At 47.9% G+C, this 25489-nt stretch overlaps 1 protein-coding gene across 1 annotated transcript in view; it reads left to right on the top strand.

Annotated features, from left to right (window-relative positions):
• Positions 1 to 25489, top strand: part of CRIPT (CXXC repeat containing interactor of PDZ3 domain) — a 197424-nt gene that overhangs the window by 101205 nt on the left and 70730 nt on the right. Inside the window, exon 3 of the mRNA XM_086927780.1 lies at positions 6089 to 6143. Within this exon, the coding sequence (XP_086783906.1) occupies positions 6089 to 6143 (55 nt within the window). The remainder of the gene's footprint in view (positions 1 to 6088; positions 6144 to 25489) is intronic.

Raw genomic sequence — 25489 nt, 5'->3', positions numbered from 1 at the left:
TTAGGCTCCGCTATCTTCCGTTAGGCCAGACATCACCGTTATGGATGGCTCGGCGTATCGGTGCAGTGCTGCTTGATGGCGATGTACAGCAATGTCGTAGAGACAGTCACTGTCTTAGTGATGGTGACGTCGTAGTGAGGTCGACGTCATGGGTTACAGCCGCGGAATACTTGCCGACGCTTGACGCCTGGGTCTTGTTACAGGCCTCGCTCCGTGGTGAACCTCTCTTCGTAGGAGGGAACTTTGTGTTCCCGGCAACATCCACTCACGACGCTGTGCAGTTGATTAGCGTCGAGGAACCCTTCTGATGGGGAGTCTGTGGCTACTTACCACGTGTAAGCGGGGGACGTTGGTCCTTTTGCTTAATTTTGAGTATTCGCATACCTACTCAGCGTCTGGGTCGCCCCCTGCTCTGCCACCACTGGTGTGACCACCGGGAATGTTTCGGAATTCTCTCGATTCCCTCTCCCACCCACCACCCCAGGGGCCTTTGGCCCCTCAGTCTGCGAATCCCCCGTGCCTTGATGCCAGGGAGGAGTCTTCCATGAGTACGGGGAGGCTCTCTCCTCCTCTTAACTGGTTGGCGGTACTTAACTTTCGTCCACTACCACCTGCCAGGAGGTTCTGGCTTCGACCGTACTCCTGACTTGGTCACAGGGGTGGCGGCATGCAGACCGCATGCTGTGGCCCGCTGTTGCTGGGCCGTTGTGGTAAGACCCCTGTGTGGGGGTGTTTCTCCACCGATTTGTGGTTCCCCTGCCGAGAGACAGGAGGGAAGCCTTACAAGAGATAGTCTAAGGGGCCTGATAGTTTCAGATCTAAACATCGGTGTCGAAGCGGAGTTTTTCTCTCCTGCTGACCCCCAGGTATGGTGGATTTGTCCTACGTTGCCATACTTGTATTCGTCTGACATCTCTGCAGCCTGCGGCTCAGCGGTGTGCTTCTACTCTCCCGTTCTTTGGGCAACCTTTGGGCTGCCATGAGGGTAGTGAGTGGCCCGCATGAAGTCTGAATCGGAGACTTTTGAAGGCTGTAGGTTTGGGGCATGGAGAACGGCTTAAGGCCTTCCGCCCTTTCTAGCGGTGTCTTTTCCTCCCAGTATTTGGTCTGTGGTCCCGGGCCGCCATTTAATGATTCACAAGTATATTGTGCGCATATACGGGAGAGCTTGATGCTCCTCGGCGAACAAAGGTCGGCCGGGTCTAGACAGTCTTCGTTTGGCAGCCCTCCTCCAGCAATTCCACCAGTTCATTCGCAGTTCCAGCTGCGCGAGTTCCGAGCAGAGGCTGTTACCCTGTTAGGAAGCAGGGAGATATAACGTCCCTCGGTCTCTAAGAGAAGGTCTGTCGTGACGGTGCTTTTGGGTGCGAGAGAAGGACCAGATCGAGCTCAGGCCCATTCTGGTTTTGCGTTAAGCAAACGGAGGGTTGCGGTCTTTGTGCCAGATTTATCCTAAGCTGCAAAGACAAGGATGGCTGTGCACTATAGGCCTGCAGGATGCGTACCTCCAGGTGCCCATTCCTTGGAAACATTGGAAATTCCTGCGCTTCCTCGACGGCACCAATCGCTATCAGTACGCCGTACTACTGTGTGGATTGAAGTCTGCACCCAGGACTTTTTCGACATGCATGGCTGTGATAGCAGCGCACCTGAGTCAGAACAAGGTGTTTGTCTACCCATACCTGGACGATTAGTTGATCTAAGCCTCCAACTTCCAAGAAGCACAATTGCACTTCAACAGTATGACTGTCCTGCTGGAAAATCTGGGGTTGCACATAGGTCTGTCCAAGTCTGTCCCGATCCCGGTACAGTGCCTGCAGTACTCGGGAGCCTCCATCAATACGATGTCGGCTAGCGTGTCTCCCTCGGGGAAGAGACGCTTATCCATCCCTTGGAAGGCTCAGGCTCTCTTAGCTGCTCCATCTACAACAGTGAGGACTATGTCTTCTCTAGGGGGATCGATGGCCTCTTGTATCTTCCTCACTCCGCATGCGCGCCTACACATGTGGCCACTACAGGACTGTTTGGAGGACCAGTAGAACCAGAAGGTAGGGTGTTGGGACGACCGGATTCAGTTGTTTCTTCACGCCCAACTGTCCCTGAGATGGTGGTGCTCAGCAGTGAATATCCTCAGAGGGGTTCCTTTCCACAGGGAATTCCTGACTCGGACTATTGTTACAGATGCGTCTCTCCTGGGCTGGGGAGCGCATTCAGACCATTTACAGATCCAGGGAGCGGGTCTCCGACAGAGTCCACGTCTCACATCAGTTTTCCTGGAATTCAGAGCTATTCACTTGGCACGGAAGGCCTTTCATCTGTCCTTCCAGACCGACTCCTTGCTTGTGCAGACGGACAATACGACCACAATGTTTTACCTCGACAAGCAGGGGGGCGCGAGATCATGCACACTGTCACAGGAAGCGCAGGCGATCTGGCACTGGCTGTTAGCCAGAGGTGTGACGATAACGGCGTCTCATCTGCCAGGTGTGCAGAATGTTCAGGCGGACGCGCTGAGCAGACTGATTCAGGAAAACCGCGAATGGGTCATAAACGACGAAGTACTAGGAGACGTCTTCGCAAGATGGGGGACTCCAGACGTAGATCTGTTCGCCACCGCCGAAAACAGCAAATGCCGAGACTTCGCCTCCAGATACTACCAGCAGGGGACGCTGGGGAATGCGCTATGGATCGACTGGTTGAACATCTTTCTGTGCGTTTTTCCACCTATTCCCCTGATTCCGGCGGTGCTCATCAAGCTGTCCCAGTCCAGGGCACGGATGATCCTGATTGCCCCCGGAATGGCCCAGGCAGTGGTGGTTCACGGACCTGCTTCACCGGTCTCTCCTTCCTCACATACGGCTGCCGTGCCGGCCGGACCTTCTCACAAAGTTCGGGGGGGCAGATGGTGCACCCCAACCTCTCGTCTTTGAATTTGGCGGCATGGCTCCTGAGAGAGTGCAGTATGGCCATTTGAATCTACCATAAGATTGTATGGACATACTGAAGGAGGCTAAGCGACCTTCCACTAGACTTCCTATGCTTACAAGTGGAAGAGATTCTGCATCTGGTGCAAGTCCAAGAACTATGATCCAATGACGTGTAAGGAAGATGTCCTCCTTCCATATCTTCTATATTTGGCACAGTCTGGCCTTAATGTTCATTCCATTAAGGTTCACCTCGCTGCGCTGACTGCCTACAGGAAATGCCCTTCACAGACTTCCTTCTTGCAGATCCCTGTGATCATGGACTTTTTGGAAGGCTTGAAGAAAGTGTTCCTTCCTGTCCGCCTTCCTTCGCCTTCATGGGACTTGAATGTGGTGCTGTCCAGATTGATGGAGGAGCCTTTTGAACCTATTCATAAGGCTTCATTGCATCACCTGTCCTGGAAGGCTGCGTTCCTCGTGGCTATCACATCAGCCCGCAGGGTGAGTGAAATTTAGGTGTTGTGTTGCCAAGAACCTTATGCGGTATTTCATGCTGCTAAGGTTGTTATGCGTACTCTCCCTAAATTTCTTCCAAAAGTTATCTCTGATTTCCATGTTATCCAGTCCATAACTTTACCTACGTTTTTGCAGAATCCTTCATCTCCAGCGGAAAGGTCTCTGCATTCCCTGGATGTTAGGAGGGTGTTGACATTTTATCTGGATAAAACCAAAGATAGTCGTAGGTCAGACCAATTGTTTATCAATTATGGATCGGTCAGGACCGGCCTTGCTACCTCATAACAGTCCATCTCGAGGTGGATTGTGTCCTGTATACAATTGTGTTACCAGAAGGCTAATAAGACCTTAGGGGGTAAACCTAAGGCTCATTCCACCAGGGGCAAAGCTGCCACTTCTGCTTTGCTTCGTAATGTTCCTATTGCAGAAATCTGCAAGGCGGCCACTTGGAAGTCGGTCCATACCTTTGCTAAGCATTACTGTCTGGTCACTGATGCCAGGACAGACGCTCAGGTTGGGCAGGCTTCGCTGCGAAATCTGTTCACACAGTAGTGGTGTTAATTCTATTCTTTCCACAGTCGCTTTGGTGTGGGGATGGGCTTGCCATTCTATTCACTAGATTATGACTATACACAGAGATCCCCTACTAGAGAAGGAGTAGTTTCTGTCCTGTAACTCCAGTTCTGTAGTAGGGGTGTCTCTGTTATAGTCATAAGCGCCCGCCCTCCTCCCCGGTGGAGAAAGATATTATGTACAGAATGCTACAGGTCTGGCGTGTTACGCCTTCAAAAAGAACTGAAAGTAAGAGGGACCTGCTGGGCATTCTGGGATACTGAGAGAGTTCTGGAAGGTTCTCTTAAAGGCACAGTATCCTGTTTTGAGCCACATAATGGCAGCCTACGAGGCTTGTCTGTCCATTCCTTCCTCTCTATCATTCCAGAGGGTTTTTCTGGAAAAGGAAAGTTTTTCTCTGTGGAGAAATCTGGACAGGCTGTGCTGTTGTGGATTTTTGGTGGGATTTCTAGTAGAAGTACTGGACAGTGTAGCCTGTGGATATAGGCTGCATTATCTGCCTTTAAATTCTCTCTTAAGTGTCTGTGCAGTTCTGCATTTTTTGACAATTTAAGAGATTATTTTTGATTGCTCCGGAGTCCGCGCACATGGGCGGGACTATTCACTAGAGTATGACTATAACAGAGGTAACCCTACTACAGAACTGGAGTTACAGGACAGAAACTACTCCATACTGATGAACCTTTCATACAAAGATCACATGACAAATCATTCTGATTTGAAAACATTTTTTATTCTCTTTACTTTTGATTATTTTAGTTTTTTGATTTCAAATGTAAGATTTTTTTTGTTCTATTATGCAACATACACATTTTGTTAGATATTTGAACCTATAATGAGATTACAAGAAAAAATGAACATATAAATTAAATAACACAATATATTGTCAATATACAAAAACATCACATTACAAAAAAACCAACATAAACCACATATATAGCTCTGGTTCTGTACAGGTTCTTTACCAACACTCACATTAACAACCAGTACCTCTGAACACTATCTCATTCGGTTGTGCTTTAACTAGTTTTAGAGGTAGTGAGCAAATGGTAACCCTACTCTGCTCACTCCAGTTGTATTAAACAAAAAAGAAACAAAGATGTTTTGTGAGCACGAGAGGTATTGCATCCACCTTTACACCTATTTGGTCAAAAGGAACTGTCAACATATTTCGAACCCACTTAAATCTCTTGAAGGGTTCTCCTCAGGACACAGAACACTTGAAGAGCTGAGAATTTAAAGAGAAGAATGCTCTAGTTTAGAAACTGATTACTAATCACATTCACTCCTTCTCCACTCATACAAAAACACAGCCCAATTAATGTACCTCTATCTTTTATGACTGCTTCAATCTCCTTGTTTAATTTACTGTTCACAGTCCAGTGATAATTGCCGTCCATGGTACCAGTATACATTCAAACGATTAATAAAATGTCAGAAATAACTTGTTTAGGTTGGTGCTTCATGTCGTCTTCAGTGAAGAAATTGAAAATGTATGAATTGTAGAAAAGCTTACTTGTATTTAGAAATTCGCTACTTCTAACTCGCCTTTCTTCGTTGTGAAACAGATCATCAATTGTGTAGGATCTATTGAGGAAACCAAAGAAGGGGTATTTATTAATTGATCCTGCCTGTTGCTCATATGTAAACCATATGGCTTTAAAACTATCCCTATATCCTGAGACCGTTTCCTTTGAGACCAAACTTATTAGGCAAAGAAGGCTCATGTTTATGAGCCCCAAATGTATTAGCCCAAACGTGCCTGGATTGAAAAAGGAAAGTGCTTGGATTGTGCTACTTTGCGCATAAATGTGGAAGACATGCTGCTCTATGTGGCCGCTTCTTAGAAGGATCGGTGGGACGAATCTCAGATTGTGTATAATGCCCAGTGCTTTTGCTGCGCAGTAGGTCGTGCTCATGTCCTTAAATGCCGCACTCTCCATACGGGAGTGAGCAGACTAAAGTTCCTTTTTAAAATATTATATTGCGACACTTGCATGCCCACGTTTTCTTAAAACGTGTTTTCCTCATTTGTGTATGCCAAACAAAAAGTTAATTTGTTCATGTTTCTTTAGAAAGCGGAGGACGAAAATTAAATGAAAACAAGGCATTAACTTCCAAGAAGGCGAGGTAAGTTGCAAAACTTCATGCATGGATTGTACGCATTAAGTGTTGCCACCATAATGGGGCTATTTGTTGCTCTCGCCACTTCTGTTGTTGGTAAATGTAAGTTTTTAAAAGGCAACAAAGAAGGTTTTTTTTAGTGCTTTATTGGCTGTCAACATCCCCTTAACGAGCATTGCGTTAATATTTTAGCTTCAACTTAATTAAAATATGTGCTTTTTTATAATTGTATCAAATTTGCATGTATACACGGAGCGCCTAACCCACAAAGGTGCCGGAAATAATTTCTTACTTGGGGAATTTGTAAGTTACTCTGGCACTTGAGAGTAAGTTAGACGTTTTGCTAATCCATAACATTTCAATCTTGGCATACATATTTTCATGCTTAACTTACCTCTCAGGAAAGTTTTGATGTTCACAAACCAAGTCTAAGCAGTCATTCACACACGTAATTTTAGCTCCCATGCAAGCATTGTCAGAAAATATATGTTGTCTTCGTTGTTCAAATAGCAGTAGGGCTTATAATTATTCTGTTCTTTTCATAATCATTTATTTATTGAGAACTACTCTTACTCAGTTTAATATTTTAATATCAAATTTGTAGATCGTTTGGTAAATATTCTTTCATACACTAGGATGAAAATAGCTACTAGTACACACACCATTTCTCCTGTAATTATGGTAGTCGTGGTAATATTTTATAGCACTATCTATTAAGACACTCATCTGTAGGTGAGGCTATTGATGGCTAGAAGTCCGTCATCCTTTAAGTCTGCATCTACCTCCTGGCATGTAAGTAAAGAACGGAGGTATGATGACAGGTGAGTGAGCACATTTGTGTTATGACACTACCAGCGGCCGCATCATTACATGGTCACGTGAAGACATCACAACGCATGTGTTCATCAATAAAATGACACAGGTACCATTTTATTTATTTTCTTTCTTTGTATTTAAATGTACCGATCCAAGATGTCAGATGCCACTTGGATGTGTAAATAATAATAATAAAAAACATATCAGTACATGAAAGCACTTTTCTGAAAGGGGTCCAATATTGCAGCTGCCGGGGCCTCCAAAAACATACACATAAAAATGTTTCATTTTCATGGCCCGTGAGGTGTGGGAGAATAACAGAGACGCGAGTGGGTGAGGCAACGGAGTAGCGGGTGTGGGGAGCAGGTGATGGTAAGCAACAGGGAGTGGGCAGGGGAATAAATGAAAACGAATACGTCTAGGTGGAAGCCGCAATACAGAGCGCTCGGGCGGTCGGGTATTTGGAGAAGGAGCTGTACTCTCGGAGAGAGCAAGAAAATCCATGGACTCCGAGTGCTGAAAGAATAAGGGAAAAATAACATCGCTGAATGTGAGTAGTTTAAGGATACCAGTCATCTGATTAAAAGGTTCGTAACAAGCGTCTGCTCCAGGAAAAGAATAATCCAAGAAGAGGAAGGAAAGGCGTGGAACAAGAAGCAAGCAAATGAGTAACAAGAAAGTCAACTAGTGTTAAGAAAAGGTCGGGCTCTAAGCCCACTGTAACGTTTTGATATGGTCCACTACAGATCTTTCGCAAAAAGTAATGTAAAAGATGTCTGTAAATAAGACCATAAAAGCCAAATTTAGAGAACATTTCTGTCTCCAACCACTAGATGGCGGAATAATGTGCAGCGTGTGAAAACAGAATAGCTTCCAAACTACTGTACATTCTCTCTCTCTCTCTCTCTCTCTCTCTCTCTCTCTCTCTCTCTCTCTCTCTCTCTCTCTCTCTCTCGCACACGAAATTCGGTAAATAATCCGAGCCTAAAGTGTCAATTATTTTTAGCGTCCTACATGTCTCTCATCAGATCCAAATATGATTTGAATTAGCATTATTCTATGTTTTAGGAAAATCACATTTATTATATTGCTAATAACGGGCCCTTGCTTTAATCTGTAAGAAATTTGATTTGAAGACTCCAACGTTCCATGAAGATATCACTATGTGCCAACTCCTCAGGAGGGCCCAACTCCTGTGAAGAAATCCAAATGCTTCCACTGTGAAGAAATTTGAGAACTGTAAAGGTAGCAAACCTAGCAGTGCCCCCTCCCCCACGCATGTAATCCGAAGCTTTTTACAAAAAAATATTTGTATTGGCCTTTGTAATCCTACACAGCACTATATTGAAGACCTTGGAAACGAATTGCTGCAGGAAAACCTTGTTGTGCCCAGAGGAGAACAAATACCTCAGGAAGTTGTGCCCTCGCCCACCCGCCTCCCGCCGCCTGACCCCTGCTCCATCGTCGGGTCTGGCCGCCGAGCGGAGCGCGGTGCTGGGGCAAGGAAAAAAAACGACACTACCCAGCATTCCCGGTGACGCATTCCGTGTCAATCGAGCGCCAGGAGGCGCATAAATTTGCTGTCATCTCGGTCGAGGGGGGGATCTACCTTGGAAACGAATTGCTGCAGGAAAACCTTGTTGTGCCCAGAGGAGAACAAATACCTCAGGAAGCTGTGCCCTCGCCCACCCGCCTCCCGCCGCCTGACCCCTGCTCCATCGTCGGGTCTGGCCGCCGAGCGGAGCGCGGTGCTGGGGCAAGGAAAAAAAACTACACTACCCAGCATTCCCGGCGACGCATTCTGCGTCAATCGAGCGCCAGGAGGCACATAAATTTGCTGTCATCCCGGTCGAGGGGGGGGATCTACCTTGGAAACGAATTGCTGCAGGAAAACCTTGTTGTGCCCAGAGGAGAACAAATACCTCAGGAAGCTGTGCCCTCGCCCACCCGCCTCCCGCCGCCTGAGCCCTGCTCCATCGTCGGGTCTGGCCGCCGAGCGGAGCGCGGTGCTGGGGCAAGGAAAAAAAACTACACTACCCAGCATTCCCGGCGATGCATTCCGCGTCAATCGAGCGCCAGGAGGCGCATAAATTTGCTGTCACCCCCGTCTCGCGGGACGCCGGGCGAAGCCCGGGCAAAGTGCGGGCCCTCTTAGGGCCTCTGAGGCCAGAAGAGGCTGGGCTGGGCCCGAAGTCCTGATCAATTTACTGAGTAAGTAGCAAACCATCTATTATCCCATTCATTGTGAAATTGTACGATGGCTACCTCTGCTGCTAGCTCTGCCATTGCCGGCTCGGATAAAACTGGGAGTACATTAAATAGAACATTGGATGACTACTTTTCTAAAGCAGCGCCTGAGGGCAATAAAGAACTACTACTTGCTGAGAGGCGGGCGGATCGGCGCCGCTCAATCGAACGCATTAAAAATAGGACATTGTCTGAGCCCATTTACTCTGTTACCCTGGACAACGAAACGAATAGCATTCTGACAGACAATATATCTCCAACTGCCAGTGTGCCCCTATTACTCAAGGAATGCCTAGCTCCTGCTATTTCACCTAAGCAAACCCAGCCAGAGTCACAAATTGAGGCACATGATCTGCCCAGTACACCTAACTCCGTTAAAACCTTGATTTCCCCCAAAATCAGGCCGGGTAAGGTAGTAAGAGGAAAAAACCAGAGGCCACTGCCACATAAAGTACATGGGCCCCCACCTTCCAAAAGGAGACGGAAGAAAATGGACACAAGCAAGCCTAAGTTAAGCCATACTGATTTTGGGAAGAAGCCCAACCCTGTCACTACTATGACCTTGGGAAAGCCTGTTAGCAAACAAGCTACAGCAACTGCTTCAACCCCTTCAACACTCGTGATACCAACCTCCCCATTAGCTACAGTGCCTGACGTTATCCACATTCCAATGGAAGAAGGACCGCTGCCAGCTTCTCCGAAAACTCTTTTGGACAATATAGAAATAATAGTGCGAACTTACATGCTAGCCTTATCTGAAAGACTTAAGGGAGTAGAATTAAGGTTGGGGAAAATTGAGCTGGACCTGGCAGCTCTTGGGCAATTGGATAGGCCATTAAGGTCTCAGAATGCGTTACAGCCCCAAAAAAGCTTTAACCTCAATGTACACCCCCCAATTGAAGGAGCAGCTGCAAAATCCACTAACTCCACTATTGATAATAATCAAGTAGTGGCCATTTCAGCTGCCCCTAACCACCCAACTACAGGTGCTCCATCTGGTAGCAAACCTTCCAATAACTCTAAATCAAAGCAGCTAAAAATACCCATGAGTAGACCAACTATAACATCTAATTGTACTGATACTTTAGCTAATACCCAGGCCAGGGAACCAAGTATCCCCCCGAATAGACTCTTAACAGCCGAAGAGAATGAGACCAGCCAAGTAAGAGGGGGACAGGGAAGGAGACCACCTACGGAACTTCAGCCGGAAGCTTTACCGTATGTGGTGGTACTCACTGGGGTCCCTGAGCTGACAAGTGGTAAGCGGGAAGGTTACTTCCAACTAAAAAATAAGATAATGCACTGGTTGTCATTGTACAGACCTAAAGCTAATCATGTAAATGGCGAAATAGTCCACGTTCGCCGTCTGTCTTGGCTGGGTGGAAGAACAAAAGATATAGGGGGTGACATTGTAATTGCAAACTTCAGGGACAGAAAGGCGGTCCAATATATTTTGAGCTGGCCCTATGGCAATGAAAACAACTGTATAGTGCCACGCCCACTGACTTATTTCTACCCAAGATCCACTGTATTTCCCCCCCAACATTTAAACAACAATATCCCCTTTAATGTCCACTTTTCAAATATGGAAACAGCTAGGAACCCCGCCTATTTGCACCAACTAGTTCCACCTCCTGTGATGCATGGGTGGAACACCATACCAACTAGCAACAACCTAGGAGGAAATGGAAAAATGTCCCATCTCTTCCCATTTACTCCCTTAGAATTATCAAATAGGTTTGAGGCATTCAGTGGATTGGAGGAGTGCGATTGATGTTTAAAGAGTATGGAAGACAACAGGGGTATTGAAATTGTCTCATGTATTTTGGGATGTACCGAGGAAAAAGGATCTAGTAGTCCGAAGCTAGGTTCACGCACTGTTGTAACATGTGATGAAACATATAGTAGCTTGCCAGTTGCTTTACCTGTAGCGTCTCCTGGGACAAATGAGGGTTCCTTTTTGTTATCACCTGCCTCAAGTCAAAAAAGTAGAGATTCCGGGGGGAATGAAAATGTGTCATGTACCCTGGGATATCATCATGAAAGAAAAGATAATAGCTGTCCTAAGGTGGACTTATGTCCCGTTTTCATAGGTGCCGATGAAGTCAATAGGAGCTTGTCAGTTGTTTTACCTGTTGTGCCCCATGATTCGAATGAGGGATCTCCCTTGATTAAACTTGTATCATGGAATATTGCAGGGGTGCGTGTGAAACTAAGTGACCCTGACTGGAATGCATACATGAACACCTTTGGCATCTGTGTATTACAGGAAACTTGGGCTACAGTACTAATGCACAGGGTTGGTTACAAAACCTACCAAATAGAGGCTGTGCCTTCCCGAAGAGGTCGTGCATCTGGAGGCCTATTAGTATGGGTCAATGTTTCCATTAAATTAGGTATTAACATGATTAACACTGAATCTCCAGACATTCTTTGTCTGGAAGTAACGACAGTGGATAATAGGGTGTTCTATCTTCTTAATGTATATAACAGTCCTCAGTCTTCCCACAAGGAATCCTCATGCATAGGGAAGTTAGAGTCACTTATGGATACATTAAAAACAGAGGCAAGTGTTATCCTATGTGGAGATCTGAATTGTAATTTCGAACCAATCACAGGGATAGCTCAATTGTTTGAAGAGGAGGACGCTGCCAATGGAATACCTGCCCTGAATGAGAATAGTATGGTGGCCGGTACTGCATTGGCTTTGCAGATTACGAGGTTCTTGACTTCACATGGCCTGAGAGCATGTAACGGCCGTATGCCTTCTGACAGCCCGAAAGCCCCCACTTTCAAGAGACGTGATTATGGAAGTAACTTAGATTATGTTATCGTCTCCTTTGACCTTTGGCCCTTTACAGTAGACCTGAAGGTCAAAGAGAGATATGAAAGTGACCATCGCCCTCTCGAAATGAACTTTCTACTAAGCATGTTAACGGGGCTTGATATCTCGGAGGGAGGCCATAGCCTAGCATCCTCATCTACAACTGACAATATTGTCCTTAGTAACAACCGTAGGGAGGTTAAATGGGCCTTCGTATTAGAAAAAGAGGACCTATTGGCCAATATTTACTGCATTTTTGCAGATACCCTGGACTCATATTGTCCCTATAGCTGCGACCCTAAAGAATTTATTGAGCTACATAAGTCCCTTTTCAGCAAATTATTAGAAATCCTTACAAAAAAACCTAAAAAAGGTGCTGGCAGGACTAATGCAAAATCCACAGGCAAACCTCGGTACAACAAGGAATGCCATCTTGCCAAAACTGCACTGATTAATGCTGTTAAAGGGGAAGGTCCGTTAGAAATTAGAGATAAAAGGAAGGCTTATAACAAAACAATACTAAGAGCGAAATCCTCATGGGATGAGGAAATATGGCTCAGTATGTTAATAGCCGCTAAAAACAAGGACCAGAGACAATTCTGGGAACTGGCAGCCAAGGAAAATAAACGGGAGAAAGGCTCCAGGGAGGTTTATTTAGATGAGGATACTTGGGTTAAGCACTTAACGTCATTGTATGCAGCAAAAACTCCAACTGACGCTACAATAGACGTATCCTCGGTCATAATACCAGCTAACACCCACCCGGTAGTCTTCACCATACAAGAAACAGAGACAGCAATTACTACAGTAAAGAAAGGGAAGGCGCCAGGGCTTGATAGAATTCCTGGTGACCTGTATCTGTACAATATTGATGTTTGGGCACCCTATTTAAACCATCTATTTAATATAGTTGCGGCTAGCGACCATATTCCGGACACATGGAATGGCGCAGAAATTATCACCATTTTTAAAAAAGGGGACCGTGGCGACCCAGCCAACTACCGCCCCATTAGCCTTTTAGATATTACGCAGAAGATATATGCCAGGCATATTCTAAATCGAATAAATTCATGGTTGGAGGAGGAGTCAATTTTATCTAAATATCAGGCGGGATTTAGGAATAAAACAAGTACTATTGACCAAGTATTTAGGCTATGCTGCTTGTACTGGAAATATGTCATCATCCGCAAAGGTCACTTGTATGTGACCTTTGTAGACCTACGAGCAGCATTTGACCTAATTCCACGCGATCTACTTTGGGAAACCCTGAATAGGCAAGGACTCCCAGGCGAATTACTAAAACTTGTGATGGGGTTGCATCAGGAGAACTACGCTAAGGTCAGGTGGGGCCCAAATGGGGAACTCACAGACCCGATCCCCATAAAAAGGGAAGTGCACCAGGGTTGCGTTCTGGCCCCTACGCTTTTCTCCCTTTACGTAAATGATATTGCAACCTACATGGAAAATTGTGACAACGATTCGGCCCGACTGGGAGGGGAACGTGTTGCGTCCCTCCTCTTCGCGGACGACACAATTTTAATTTCGCAAACGCCACGGGGTCTACAGATCCTATTAGACAGGTTCCAAAAGTACTGTATCCACAAAGGATTAGAAATCAACATAAAAAAACAAAATACATGGCACTAAACCCGCACAAAACTTTTAAAAGGAATTTGATGTTAAATGGGCAAAAATTAAACTACGAGCACAGTTTTACCTACCTGGGGGTCTTGTTAGACTCTGTAATGGGATGGGGCCCACAATTGGAAAAATCAAAATTGGTGTTCAAACAAAACTGTTTTCCAATAACCCAGAGGTATAATAAAAGTGTGAATAAGGCAGTCACTCCAGCAATAGAGCTTTTTAGATATAAGGTTCAATCTGCCTCCCTGTATAGGGCGGAAATCTGGGGGCCGGTATGTAAAAAAACTTTTGAAGTACTGGAGAATAAATTCATTAGGGGACTACTAAAAGTTCCAACCAATACCCCATTGATACTCTTATTCCTTGACCTAAATATTAAACTCACAGATCACCATGCTATATTGAGACCATTGCTGTTGTGGGTCAGATTATGGACAACTTTGGAATTATCTGACTATAAGAATGGGTTGAAGGAAGTACTAGAGCTTGATAGAGACAACAAGATTTTTTGGTTTAAGCATGTAAAAAATGGGCTAATCAAGCTCGGACTAACACACTTTTGGAACGAGCCTGGTTCTCTAAACTCAGCTTCCAAGAAAAAAAATTCTGGTAAAAAATGAGGATTCTTTCGAACAATTTCTTGATGAAATCCAGCCTCCATTGGCCAAATCCTTATATCTAAAATTTAGGTATGGAACGCTGAGGATAAAGGTAACAGAAAAGATGGGGAAAGACAGATAAAGACCATTGTAGCTTGTGCACCAATTATCAAAGGGAGGATATCTTTCACATATTGTTTTTTTGCCCTAGTTACGGCAAGGCAAGGAAAAGATGGATATTCGCCTTGTGCCGTAACATTGGCTCTACTTCCCATAGGGAAGCTGGCAGGATCTTAAGTACGGATACTAGCCAAGTAATTGTGTTCGGGATTAGTAAATTTTTATTGTCCGCTTATTTTAGCAGAAGGAAACTATCTCTTTCATTTTAAGTATGAAAAACTGTTCAATTGGACTTTCCTTAACCATGAATATTGCCTAGGCATTGTACCTTTTAATTTTTGGCTGTTACAAATCAATTTAATGTTCTTTTAACTTTTCTACTGTTTTTAAATATTTTATTATTTAATTGACTCTGTGCCAAACCCGAAACTGTAAAATTATGTGTCCAAACATGAAGAAATGTAATTTAATGTGTCCAATTATGATGAAATGTAGATGCAATGTAGTTTATATATTAGGATGCCCATTATAATGTATGAATTGATACTGTGTATTTTATTATGAACTGTATATTATATGTTATCTTTTATGTTGCAAATGCAACGAAATAAAGATTGAACTTGAACTAATACAATATAAGAGGAAGAAGATTGAGCTACGTACTATCCAACCAGGCAGCAAACGTGTCAGATGGCAATGTTACATCACATTAATAATCGGGGGGTGTGGGGGGGGGGACAAACAAAATATGCAGCTTTGTACTCAATTAAACATCAGTCTCGCCCTTCCGCCTTTCTGATGAGGGCATCAGCTTAGTAGCTTCGCCTGTTTCACATATCAAAGATGAATCTTATACACCATATTACCCATTCCCTGGGGCCTACTAATTACTAGTGTACTCAGTGATAAGTACTGGTTACTCCATGGATCAGACGTGCCATAGATCTCTCTAGTTAATGACAAGTATAAAAACTAAAAAAGAAAACAACCTCGAACAGTGCATGCAGGTGTCTCCCCCTCTGATGATCTCAATTTTAGGGGTGGTGAACCGTTATTCCCTCAGCAAGGTGGAACAAGTCTAGATCATGTTAATGTAAGCTAGCTTCCTGTGTTCTCCCTAGGCGTCTGCAATAGTGAAGGAGGGGTGGGGAGGGGGGGGCAGGAAGGACACGACCAGAGTGCCTTATAATCAGCAACTGGGACATTCACTCCGCGGTGGTTGTCGCACCTCTCCTCCCCCCACACCACCACCACCATTTTCTTCACTATTAGTGGCTCTGGTGATCCCAAATAAATAAAATGTCTCTCCATGCTTCTGCAATTGGGTGCCTATGTAGGTCCCTCAGCTCCTCTCCATTCCAGGCTCTACTCTCTGCAGCTGCCAATCTAGATACCTCCTCGGTCCATATGTTGATCTATGGCCCCATGGATGATTTCCATGAGATCTCGATACGCCTCTTAGCTAGCGGCAACTACAAATCAATAAATAGACTCCCCACTTTACCTTTTGGCGGTATAAGATAGAGACCAAGAAGGCAAGCCTCCATCGAGTGGTCCAATGTGCGGTTCATCGTACCATTAATCTTGGCCAGCACCGCTTCCCAGAAACTTCACAGGGACACACAGCTCCAAGTCATATGGACAAAATCCATGTCTAAGTGACTACATCATGGGAAGCCTCTTGGTTCCCCTCCAAAGGCAGCCCGAATGGCCATATACGTCATGTGAACGTAATTAAATTGTAAGTATTTTAGACGGTTGTTGCAGGAGATTTTCTAGGGTGATTCAAGTATGCAGCTCCATTCTACATCAGTGAGTGTCCTATCAAGGGATCTCTCCCATCTCCCCCTTAGATTTAGCATCGGGGACAAGGACGCCTCCAGGAGCGATGCAAAGAACCACTTTACTTGATGCCCGGCCGTACCCAGGTAAGCAATGAATGGAGAACCATGTAAGTGGCCGGTTCCTCTTTACTCGCGCCCCCACAGCCTCCCAAATGTTCGTGCCAGTACCTCATACATAAGAAACTGGCCAGTAGGAAGTCCGTACCAATTCCACCAATCTACCAATTCAGCAGAGGGGAGTAGACATTTATCTTTTAAACAATCGCCCGTTTCTCAATCCCGGGCCTCAGTTTAAGGCGCCAGTTGCTCTGTCCACAAGAGCGCCTGGTGCTCTCCATAAGGTAACACCACCAGCGGTAATGTCGGAGAGCATCTTGGAGTAACCGGTAATCTTACCATGCACCTTCTCCAGCACTGTACGGTCGTGGACTACAATGCCGAGGTATTGGGCACCCTCACAGTCTGATTCAGCAACTTGGCCATCAACAATCTTGAGCGCTGTCCTGGTTCTATCAGATAGGTTCACCCCTTCCTGCCACTGTGACACCCATTGTAACTCTGCATCCAGCTGATAGAGTTCAAACTCTGGTACTTCCAGTCCTCCCTCTCTCATGGGGCACTGTGTTCAAGTTCAAATTCAAAGATTTATATAGCGCACTACTCACCCAGAGGGTCTCAAGGCGCTTGGGGAGGCGGGTGCATTTACTTATCGAATATCCAAGTTTTTAGTTGCTTTCTGAAGGAAAGGTGGTTCTGAGTAAGGCGGGGGTGGGTGGGGAGAGAGTTCCAGGTCAAGTAGGAGAAGGATCTTCCCCCCCATGGTGGATCTGTGGAAGCGCGGAATAGCGGCAAGGGCTTGATTGGATGATCGTAGATGGCGGTTGGGGGAGTAGAAGGACAGTCGCGTGTTGAGGCATTCGGGTCCTAGGTCGTAGAGGGCTTTGTGTGCGTGGGTGAGGAGACGGATAGTTATTCTCTTGTTGACGGGGAGCCAGTGGAGATCTTTCAGGTGACCGGAAATGGGAGCTTGACGAGGGATGTCCAATATGAGTCTGGCTGAGGCGTTTTGGATGCGTTGAAGTTTTTTCTGTAGTTTGGCTGTGGTACCGGCGTAAAGAGTGTTTCCGTAATCCAGTCGGCTGGTTACCAGTGCCTGTGTGACCGTCTTTCTAGTTTCGGTGGGGATCCAACGGAAGATTTTTTTGAGCATGCGTAGGATGTTTAAGCAGGAAGATAAGACAGCATTGGCTTGCCTGGTCATCGAGAGGGAGGAGTCCAGGATGAAGCCCAGATTACGTGCGTGATCCGTAGGTATGGGTGCTGTTCCTAGGGCAGGTGGCCACCAAGAGTCATCCCAGGCAGAGGGGGATGAGCCTAAGATGGGGTCTGTAGTGCCACTCTACGTCTCACATCTGCCCAGATGAGGTCTCATACTAGCGCATCTAATGTCCTAAATCACCCGCAGGCATCATCTCCGGTAGATTATCGAAAAAATACAGTAGGCGGGGTAGCATAACCATCTTGGTCAACGAGATTCTGGCCATCAATGGTAGCCATAACGAGCTCCAAAAAGCCACACTCGAGCGGAGCGCCCTTCCCAGGTTTCCCCTCTCTCATGTCCTCTGAGTGAAAAATCTGGATGCCCAGATATTTAAAGGTTCGGGGAGTCCAGTTCTAATCAGCAGGGAGATCCCACGGTATAAGGGAGGGCCCAGCCACCGGGAACAGATGTGTCTTGTGATGGTTAACCCGACGGCCTGACAGGCAGCCAAAGCTCTCCAATAGTTCAAAAGCAGTTCCCGCCCTTTCACAGCATCTCTCAAATAGATCAACAAGTCGTCTGCATGCAAAGAGATCACATATATTCTGCCATTCATCGACATTCCCAGGCCCTCTCCCCTGAGCAAAAAAGTTCAGCCAATGGTTCCACCGCCAACGCAAACAAGAGCGGGGACAGAGGGCATCCCTGGCGGGTCCTGCGCGATATTGTATACTTTGGAGAGATGGTACTGCCCGTCTTAACCCTCGCTGGTGGAGAGGTATATAACAATTTAACCCATTTCAGCCATTCCGTCTCAGCCTTATTTTCCGCATGACTGCATTCAAACGCTTTCTCCAGATCTACTGAGAGAAAAGCAGCTAGTGACAACGCCCTGCTCTCAGGGTGGTAGAGCACCAGGTACAATCCACGTATATTATACAATGTATTACGGGAGGGGATGAACCCATTTTGGTCAAGATGAATGAAATGCTACATGTGGGGGAGTAATCTATGTGCTAATATCTTACTTAATAACTTAAAGTCGGTATTAAGCATAGACTGGGGCCTGAAATTCTTCACCCGCGCCACTTGGCCCACAGTCTTGGGGAACAGGATCACCAACACAGACCACGTAGAAGGCGACAGATATCCCAGTCGAAGTGCCTTGTTATACATAGTTACCAAGCGAGGGGCCAGTCTAACTCCATACTTCGTATTGAACTCGGAAGGCAGGCCATCAGGGCAGGTGTCTTACCACCGGCCATCAGGGCAATGGCATCCCTAACTTCCTGCAATGCAACTGGCCCCTCAACTCCTTCCCGGCCTCGTCATCTACCACTCTGAGAGACAATTGAACCAGGAATGAGTCAATCTCCCCCTGCGAAACACCCTGCGGGGAGGTATATAACTGTTCGTAGTATCTCTAAACGACTCCATTGATCTTATCCGGGTCATATTCGATCATGTCCTCGTTGGTTCTTATACGGGTTATCGGAGAGCCCAGCGACTCAGGTCTAACGAGCCACACCAGCGATCGCCCAACCTTCCCCTCCTCACCTTGTAATCTGTTAATGTACGCTCTATAATCATGGGATCGTAACCTCTCCAGTACCTCATCATATTGTTTCTGTCTAAGTCAGCCGGACATTCTCCATGCAATTAAAATCCCTCCCCATCACCATCTGACCCACTTTTATATGCCCCATGTGAGTGGAGAGGGAGGACCGGTTGCCAATTGGTCATGATTGGAAGCATAACAGCGGCATAGTGTAATCTCCTGACCTCGTAATCGCCCCGCAACCAACACATACCTCCCATACTCATCGATTAGTGTGCATGTTGCTTCAAAGGGGACCCATGGCCCGTATCCATAGCAACACCCCTCTGGCATATGCTGAGAGCGCAGTGGCAAAGATCTGTCCCCTCCATCTTCTCCTTAATTTACCCACCTCATCCTGAACCAGATGCGTCTCCAGCAAGAATGCAATGTGTACTCCTCGGCGTTTCAGATCGGTGTGAATATTATGGCGTTTAGACATAGACTCCATCCTCCTAATGTTCCACGTGAGTAGCTTCAGGTCTTGGTGTGCGATTGTCATCTTGTATAGTTCAAAACAACACACCACTTGAGAATTCCCACCCCGCCAAGCTAATAAGGTGCAAAAATGAGACATCCCCGCATGCATGAGGAACAAAACAAATCAAACCTAGTAATCTCCAACTTAGAACAACTGCCTAGCCCCAGGGCATCCTGGCAACGGCCATCTGCCCAAACTCCAAGTGCACTATTGTATAAAACAATGAAGATCCAAACCGAACACATTGAAGGCCTCCAGGGGGTCGTAGCTTCACAAGGCTGCCTGCTCTAGCGTGTGCAGCAAAAGTATAAAAGAAATTTCGGCATACTACGGTGACTCATGCACCGGCCCAGACTTACAACCAACTCAGGCTGGCCAGTGTCTGTCACATAATGTCATCTGCAGTGTGCGGGGTCACCACTGGGAGCACACGGCTATTCTTGTCGGAGGAATCCGTTTCTGAACACCCAGTTCCCTTCATGGATCCTTATCCCTCCTTGGACGGGGATCCACTTTTTCGGGCAATATTTGCCACGATTGCAGTGCAGCCGCCCTGTGAAGCGTTCGGCTTCTTAGCCCCTATGCGTTCAGATCGCCTCTGCGAGCATTTCTTGGGACCGCTCGCTGCCTCTTGCCGCTTATTGGGGTTTCGGTTCTGGCCCAGGTTTCTCAGTGCAGTAAGCTCCAATCCAATCCCAGGCCATTTTGGGGTCCTCACAAAAGTGGATCTGACCATCTACCACAATGCAGAGCTTGGCTGGGAACATAAGAGAGTACTGGATGCCCTCATCCCTGAGCGCCTTGTTGACCCACTGTATAAGCCACGCTTCCGTTGGACCTCCAGTGTGTAGTCCGCAAACATGGAGACTTTGGCGTTCTCCACCACAAAGGGGCCATCTGTGCGAGCTTTTTGCAAAATAATGTCTCCGTCCCTGTAGTGCTGTAGTCTGGCCACCACCGGTCGCGAGGGCGGCACGGTGCTAGTGGGAGCCGGCACCCGGTGTGCCCTTTCCAGAGTGAAGAACTGTGTAAACGTCCCTGGGGCCACACATCCCTGAGCCATGGCTCCAGATATGCCACCATGTTGCCCTTCTCAATCCCATCTGCCAGGCCAAAGATTTGTACGTTCTTCTGGTGGCTATGGCCTTCTCCGTCTTCTGCCTGCCGTTCTAGGGTCCGAACCTTGTCCGTTCCGCCACCTGTAGCGAAAGTGCCTTATGAGCAGGTGATCATTCCTCAGGCCCGGTCTCCACCACCTTCACCTTAAGTTTTTGATGTTCCGCACGAAGGAGTCCAAGGCCCACTAATACCATGCTGATGTCCTGATGGACCGTGGGCTTCGTATCTGAAATGGCCCCCAGGATCTTGGACAGCTGCTGCTGGATAGGACCCAATTGTGATTGAGGCTCAGGGCTACCCCAAGCTTGTTCCTGCTGGTCTTCCTTATGGGCCGGAGTATTCCCAGCATGCTTCCCCCCGCTTCTTACCCATCTCCGTGGTCCCAGCCAGATACTACCCCCTGCTGCCACCAGACAGTTCCAGGGAGATTGCTCCCACAGATCACGAGTCCCACGCTCTTTTCTGCTCGGGCTTCACTCTCCAGCAAGCACGGGGAGGGCCAGGGGAAGTGATCACACCCATCGTACAAAAAGTCAGGAGCTGTCCTGCTCCAAAAAAAGCATAGATCTGTAGATCCAGATCAATCACCAGCCCTGTAGTAACACCAGTTCTGCTCACTGCCTGCTATGCAATGGGCCGGTCCTGCAGTTCATACCGGTGATTGCTAAATAGGGCCCCATTCACAACTCTCCCTATTCCTCCAGTGCATTTCTCCTATTTGTTACCAGCCCAGAACCCTCAATTCCGTCCAGTGTCCGCACTCTGCTGGCGCCCATGGATCTAGGGCACCCCTGCCACTGTCTCCAACCACACTGAGGGGATTCAACCGGTAAGGGGGTGTTGGACCTGGCCCTTTTGGCAGGTTCACCCCGAGACTTTTTGCTTTTTCCTAGCCTGTTTCTGTGACCTGGTGTTGGTGATTTTAGGCCTCTGCACACTTTTTCACTGTGGTACAGTGTAAAGTGCTTGAGCTCTCTGTGTATGTGTGGTGAGTGACCTGCCCTCCCATAGGAATGAATAGGGAATATGTATGCCCATGGTAGTTCCTGATGTGTGGGGAGTGCAGGGTCGAGTTTGGTATGTGCAAACTCGTGAGATTGAATGCTGCGTAATGATATATGCGGCATGACTGTGTCTAGTGTAGAAGTACCACTTTTAGAAGTTGGCATATTTGTGTAATTTGTGTCTGGCGTGTGATTGGCTGGTGAGCCTGGTCCAGGAGTGCCTGGGCCTGCTTTTGGATTGACTGTCTGGTTTGAGGGTGACAGGGGCTGGGGAGCCCCGGGAGGTTGTCTGAGTCAGCCCGTGGATGAAAGGCTGCATCTGCTGCAAGGGAAGTGGGAGGAGATGGCACCTGGGAGTGACTAGGGCTGTGCCTGCCTGACCACAATGCTGTCTCCACCTCCCGCTGGGCGATTGTCACCTCTGTCCCTGACACTGAAGAGAGTTCCCTATAACCAGTTCTAGCTGGTTCTCACACTGCCTGCACAAAGACTTCAAAGACTTTTCTCTGTATAAGAAGGGGCTGTGTCCCCTTCCAATTTGTTCTTGTTTCTAACTTGAATCTGCCAGGGGCATGCTACTGCTTGTGCCCAGGGGAATCCCTGGGCCCTGCCCAGCTCCTGGATGCCTGGAGGATTTTCCTTGCTGGGAGCTCTGTTGCTCCATCCTTTGATTTCCAGGACTGCTGATACCTTTTTGGATTGCTTTGGTTTTGCCAAGGCTTTATTGCAGCCTTCCTGCGCCTTATTTTTGGGCTTGGGCGTCTGGATTTAACTGCTCTGAAAAAAAGAGAGAGCCTGGGGGTTGAGCAGCGCGCCGCTGTAGCCCTGGCTGAGGGAATCTCCCTCTCCTCGTGGGATCGTTACGGGTGCCAACCCGTTTATTTAATTATTTTTTTGCGAGTGGCCCCCTCGCTTACTTTTTTATGTTGTTGTCCCCTGGCAGGTGCTCACCCCGCCAGGGGCCTGGCCGCTATTTTTATATTTAATATTTTAACTCGAGGGAGCCCACTCCTCGGTTAACTCAGCCCCAGCCTACGAGTGCCTGAAACGGGCCGCCGCGCTGCCCGCGACGACCCGGAAGTGGTTGGCTGGCTGGCCAATCCCAGCGCGGCCCAGTCGGAAATCCTGCCCTCAGCCCGGGTGCCGAGGAATGGCAGCCGCGAGACTGGAGAAGGAAGCTGCCTGTCGAGTCTCCCGGGGCTCCCAATTGTAGGGAGATCCGCCGGAGGGTTTTCTGGAAGGAGAAGGGCTGAGAGTGCAGGCGGGGCTCCGGTGTTGAAGAGGAGCCCCGCGCTGCTTGAAGAAGAGACCGGCGCGTCAAGACTCCCGGTGAGTGGGGCTCCATTGATATGGCCGAGGGGGGGGGTCGGGGCACATTGCCGGTGCCCGCCCCCTCCTCCAGCAGTGTGAGCAGCCATGTGGGGGCCGGGCAGAGTGGGACGGATCTGTTTTCGCTCCCCGTGGGAGCCGGAGAAGCCTAGGATTGCCGGCGGGAGGCAGAATTAGGGCGGCCCCAGATGGCAGTGGGCCGCCCCACCATTTCGATAGAGCCAGATGGCCCCAACGTCCAGGGGGCATTGAGTTGCGAGCCAGAGAGGCTTGTGGGGCATTTCTTTGTTTAGAGCCCCGAGGCCCCCTGTCCGCATGTTTGTTTAGAGCCCCGAGAGGCTCAGGGTGCCATATTGTATTTACGAGCCCAGAGAGGCTCATGGGCATTTTTTTTACTTACAGAGAGCCTGAGAGAGGCTCTGGGGGCATGCTTTGTTTAGAGCCGCTAACAGCACTCCCTCCAGTCGTGGGCCCTCACCTCTCCAATGCCCGCATGTCAGTCGCGGAGCAGAGCTCTACCTTGTGCTGGGGTGTCAGCAGCAGACCATCGCCTTCGCATCCAGTCTGGGGGCCTACATTGCACCGGGGCCTTCCCACTGGTCAGCAGGCCACACCCTGCCCGGTCGCACTTTCGCTCCTGTCCGTTTCGTGGTTGGATCTTCCCTCGGTGGTCGGCAGGGGCAGCAAGTAAGCCTGTCCCAGCTTGGGGCATAAGACTAAACACCGGTCACACACTTCACATTGCCTCGCGCGGCTTTGCTGCTGCCTGGATCAGCCGCTTCACCACACTCCACTGGGGTCTCCCACGGCGCCAAAGGCCGCTCAGCCGTACTTTCGATCCCGGCTGTTCCGCTGCCGCATTTCTGGGTCAGCATGGGTAGCGATCGCGCCCCGGTTGGAGACACCAGTCCTCTCGCGGTCGCACTCTCAACCATCAAGTTACGCGGCGCTTCTGCTGCCCGGACTCCACCCGTGCTCCATGCCTCATCGTGGCTGCGTCACTGCCGCTTTTATGGGCCTCGCCTCGTAAACTTCGGGACACGCCGGCCCCCTTCTGCGCAAGGACAGCTACACTGCAACAGGCCCGGCAGCCCAAGTCCCACCTCAGGACTCGAGCCTGGGGCTCCGGGCACCGACGATCCGCCAGGCCTCACCCCAGCAGCAGCCGGAGCCGCAAGCCCAGCACCGCAGCAGGCACCGCCGCCCCAGCTCTTATCAGCTAGCCCACCTTTTTAGGCCACCTGGGCTGGACCCAGTGGTCGAAGTGGGGGGAAAAAAGTAGGGGAACGGTGGGCAGAGAATCAGAGGGCTGAAATAACCCGAGGATTGGGGCAGTGTGCGGAGTCAGAGGTGTGGCCAGAAGGAGCACAACATACTCATTTTTATTATTTGTTTTGCATTTCACTGACCAGTTACAGCTCATTACGTTATTTAATTCAAATTGACATTAAAATACATTCACACATTGGGATACGTATCCAATCACAGAATGTCCCAAATACGCTTCAAAGTGCTATCACAAGCCATTTGTCTCTCAGCCGTGCAGTTTCTGTCATCAGCGCTTTTCCTCCCCTTTTCCACAAAAGCAGTTCAAACAAGAATGGCACAATATCCTATTTTGGAAATGTTTTCCTCATAATTATGGCTCTGCCATATTTGCTACATAATACATCATCTACTGCATTATCTGACACTTTTAACTAATAAATTGTTTGTAGCTCAAACGGGTGAAAAGTTACTAAAAATGTGACTAGAATTGCTGCGAAGTGAAGGGCCCTTTGCAAAGGTTGAGTGGTTACCTTTATCACTGCTACATTTGTTTGTTGAACTGGTACTAACGAGTCAAAATATTTGCAGAGACTTAGTATGTGTAAAAATGTAAAAATAATAAAGTATCAGGAATTATACTGCATTACGCGGCAGTATTGTTCTTGCTGCATAATTTGGTTAACACTGCAGCATAATTTTATCCTTAATTGCTGCATAATTCCAGCGACTTCAAGGCAGGCAGCACATGTTAAAAGTGCTTTTGCATGAAGCAAAGAGACTGTTAAGTTTGAACTTATTTTGGTGTGAATGCAAATCCTGCATTGCCAAGCACTGATGAGTTGGAGCCACTACTGCTGAAACAAGGCCCATGGAGGTACCAATGGGTGAGGCGGACCGGCATCAACGGTCCTGGGGCCTCAGGGACAGAGTCACTATCGCTCTAGGGTGTGCTTCTACGTATGCCTGCAGACAAGACTGGAGGTGAACTTAAGCCACACTTGCCACCCCTAGGGTCCACCTGCTGATGCTAAGACACCAGGGATTCTAAGGTCTAGCTGGGGAATGTGCTCTCTCAGGAGAGTAGTCTGATGGACTGCTCATAAAGGCTGAGCCTGGTTCCCCAGTTCCAAATTCGGCATCTCTGGCCAAAGAAGTGCCACATCCTCTCCCCCACGGGACACCATACTGCCCCACTTAG

This window comes from Lissotriton vulgaris, chromosome 6 (genome assembly GCF_964263255.1).
Source record: "Lissotriton vulgaris chromosome 6, aLisVul1.2, whole genome shotgun sequence".
Classification (NCBI taxonomy): Eukaryota; Metazoa; Chordata; class Amphibia; order Caudata; family Salamandridae; genus Lissotriton; species Lissotriton vulgaris.
This window is presented reverse-complemented; position numbering and strand designations above follow the sequence as displayed.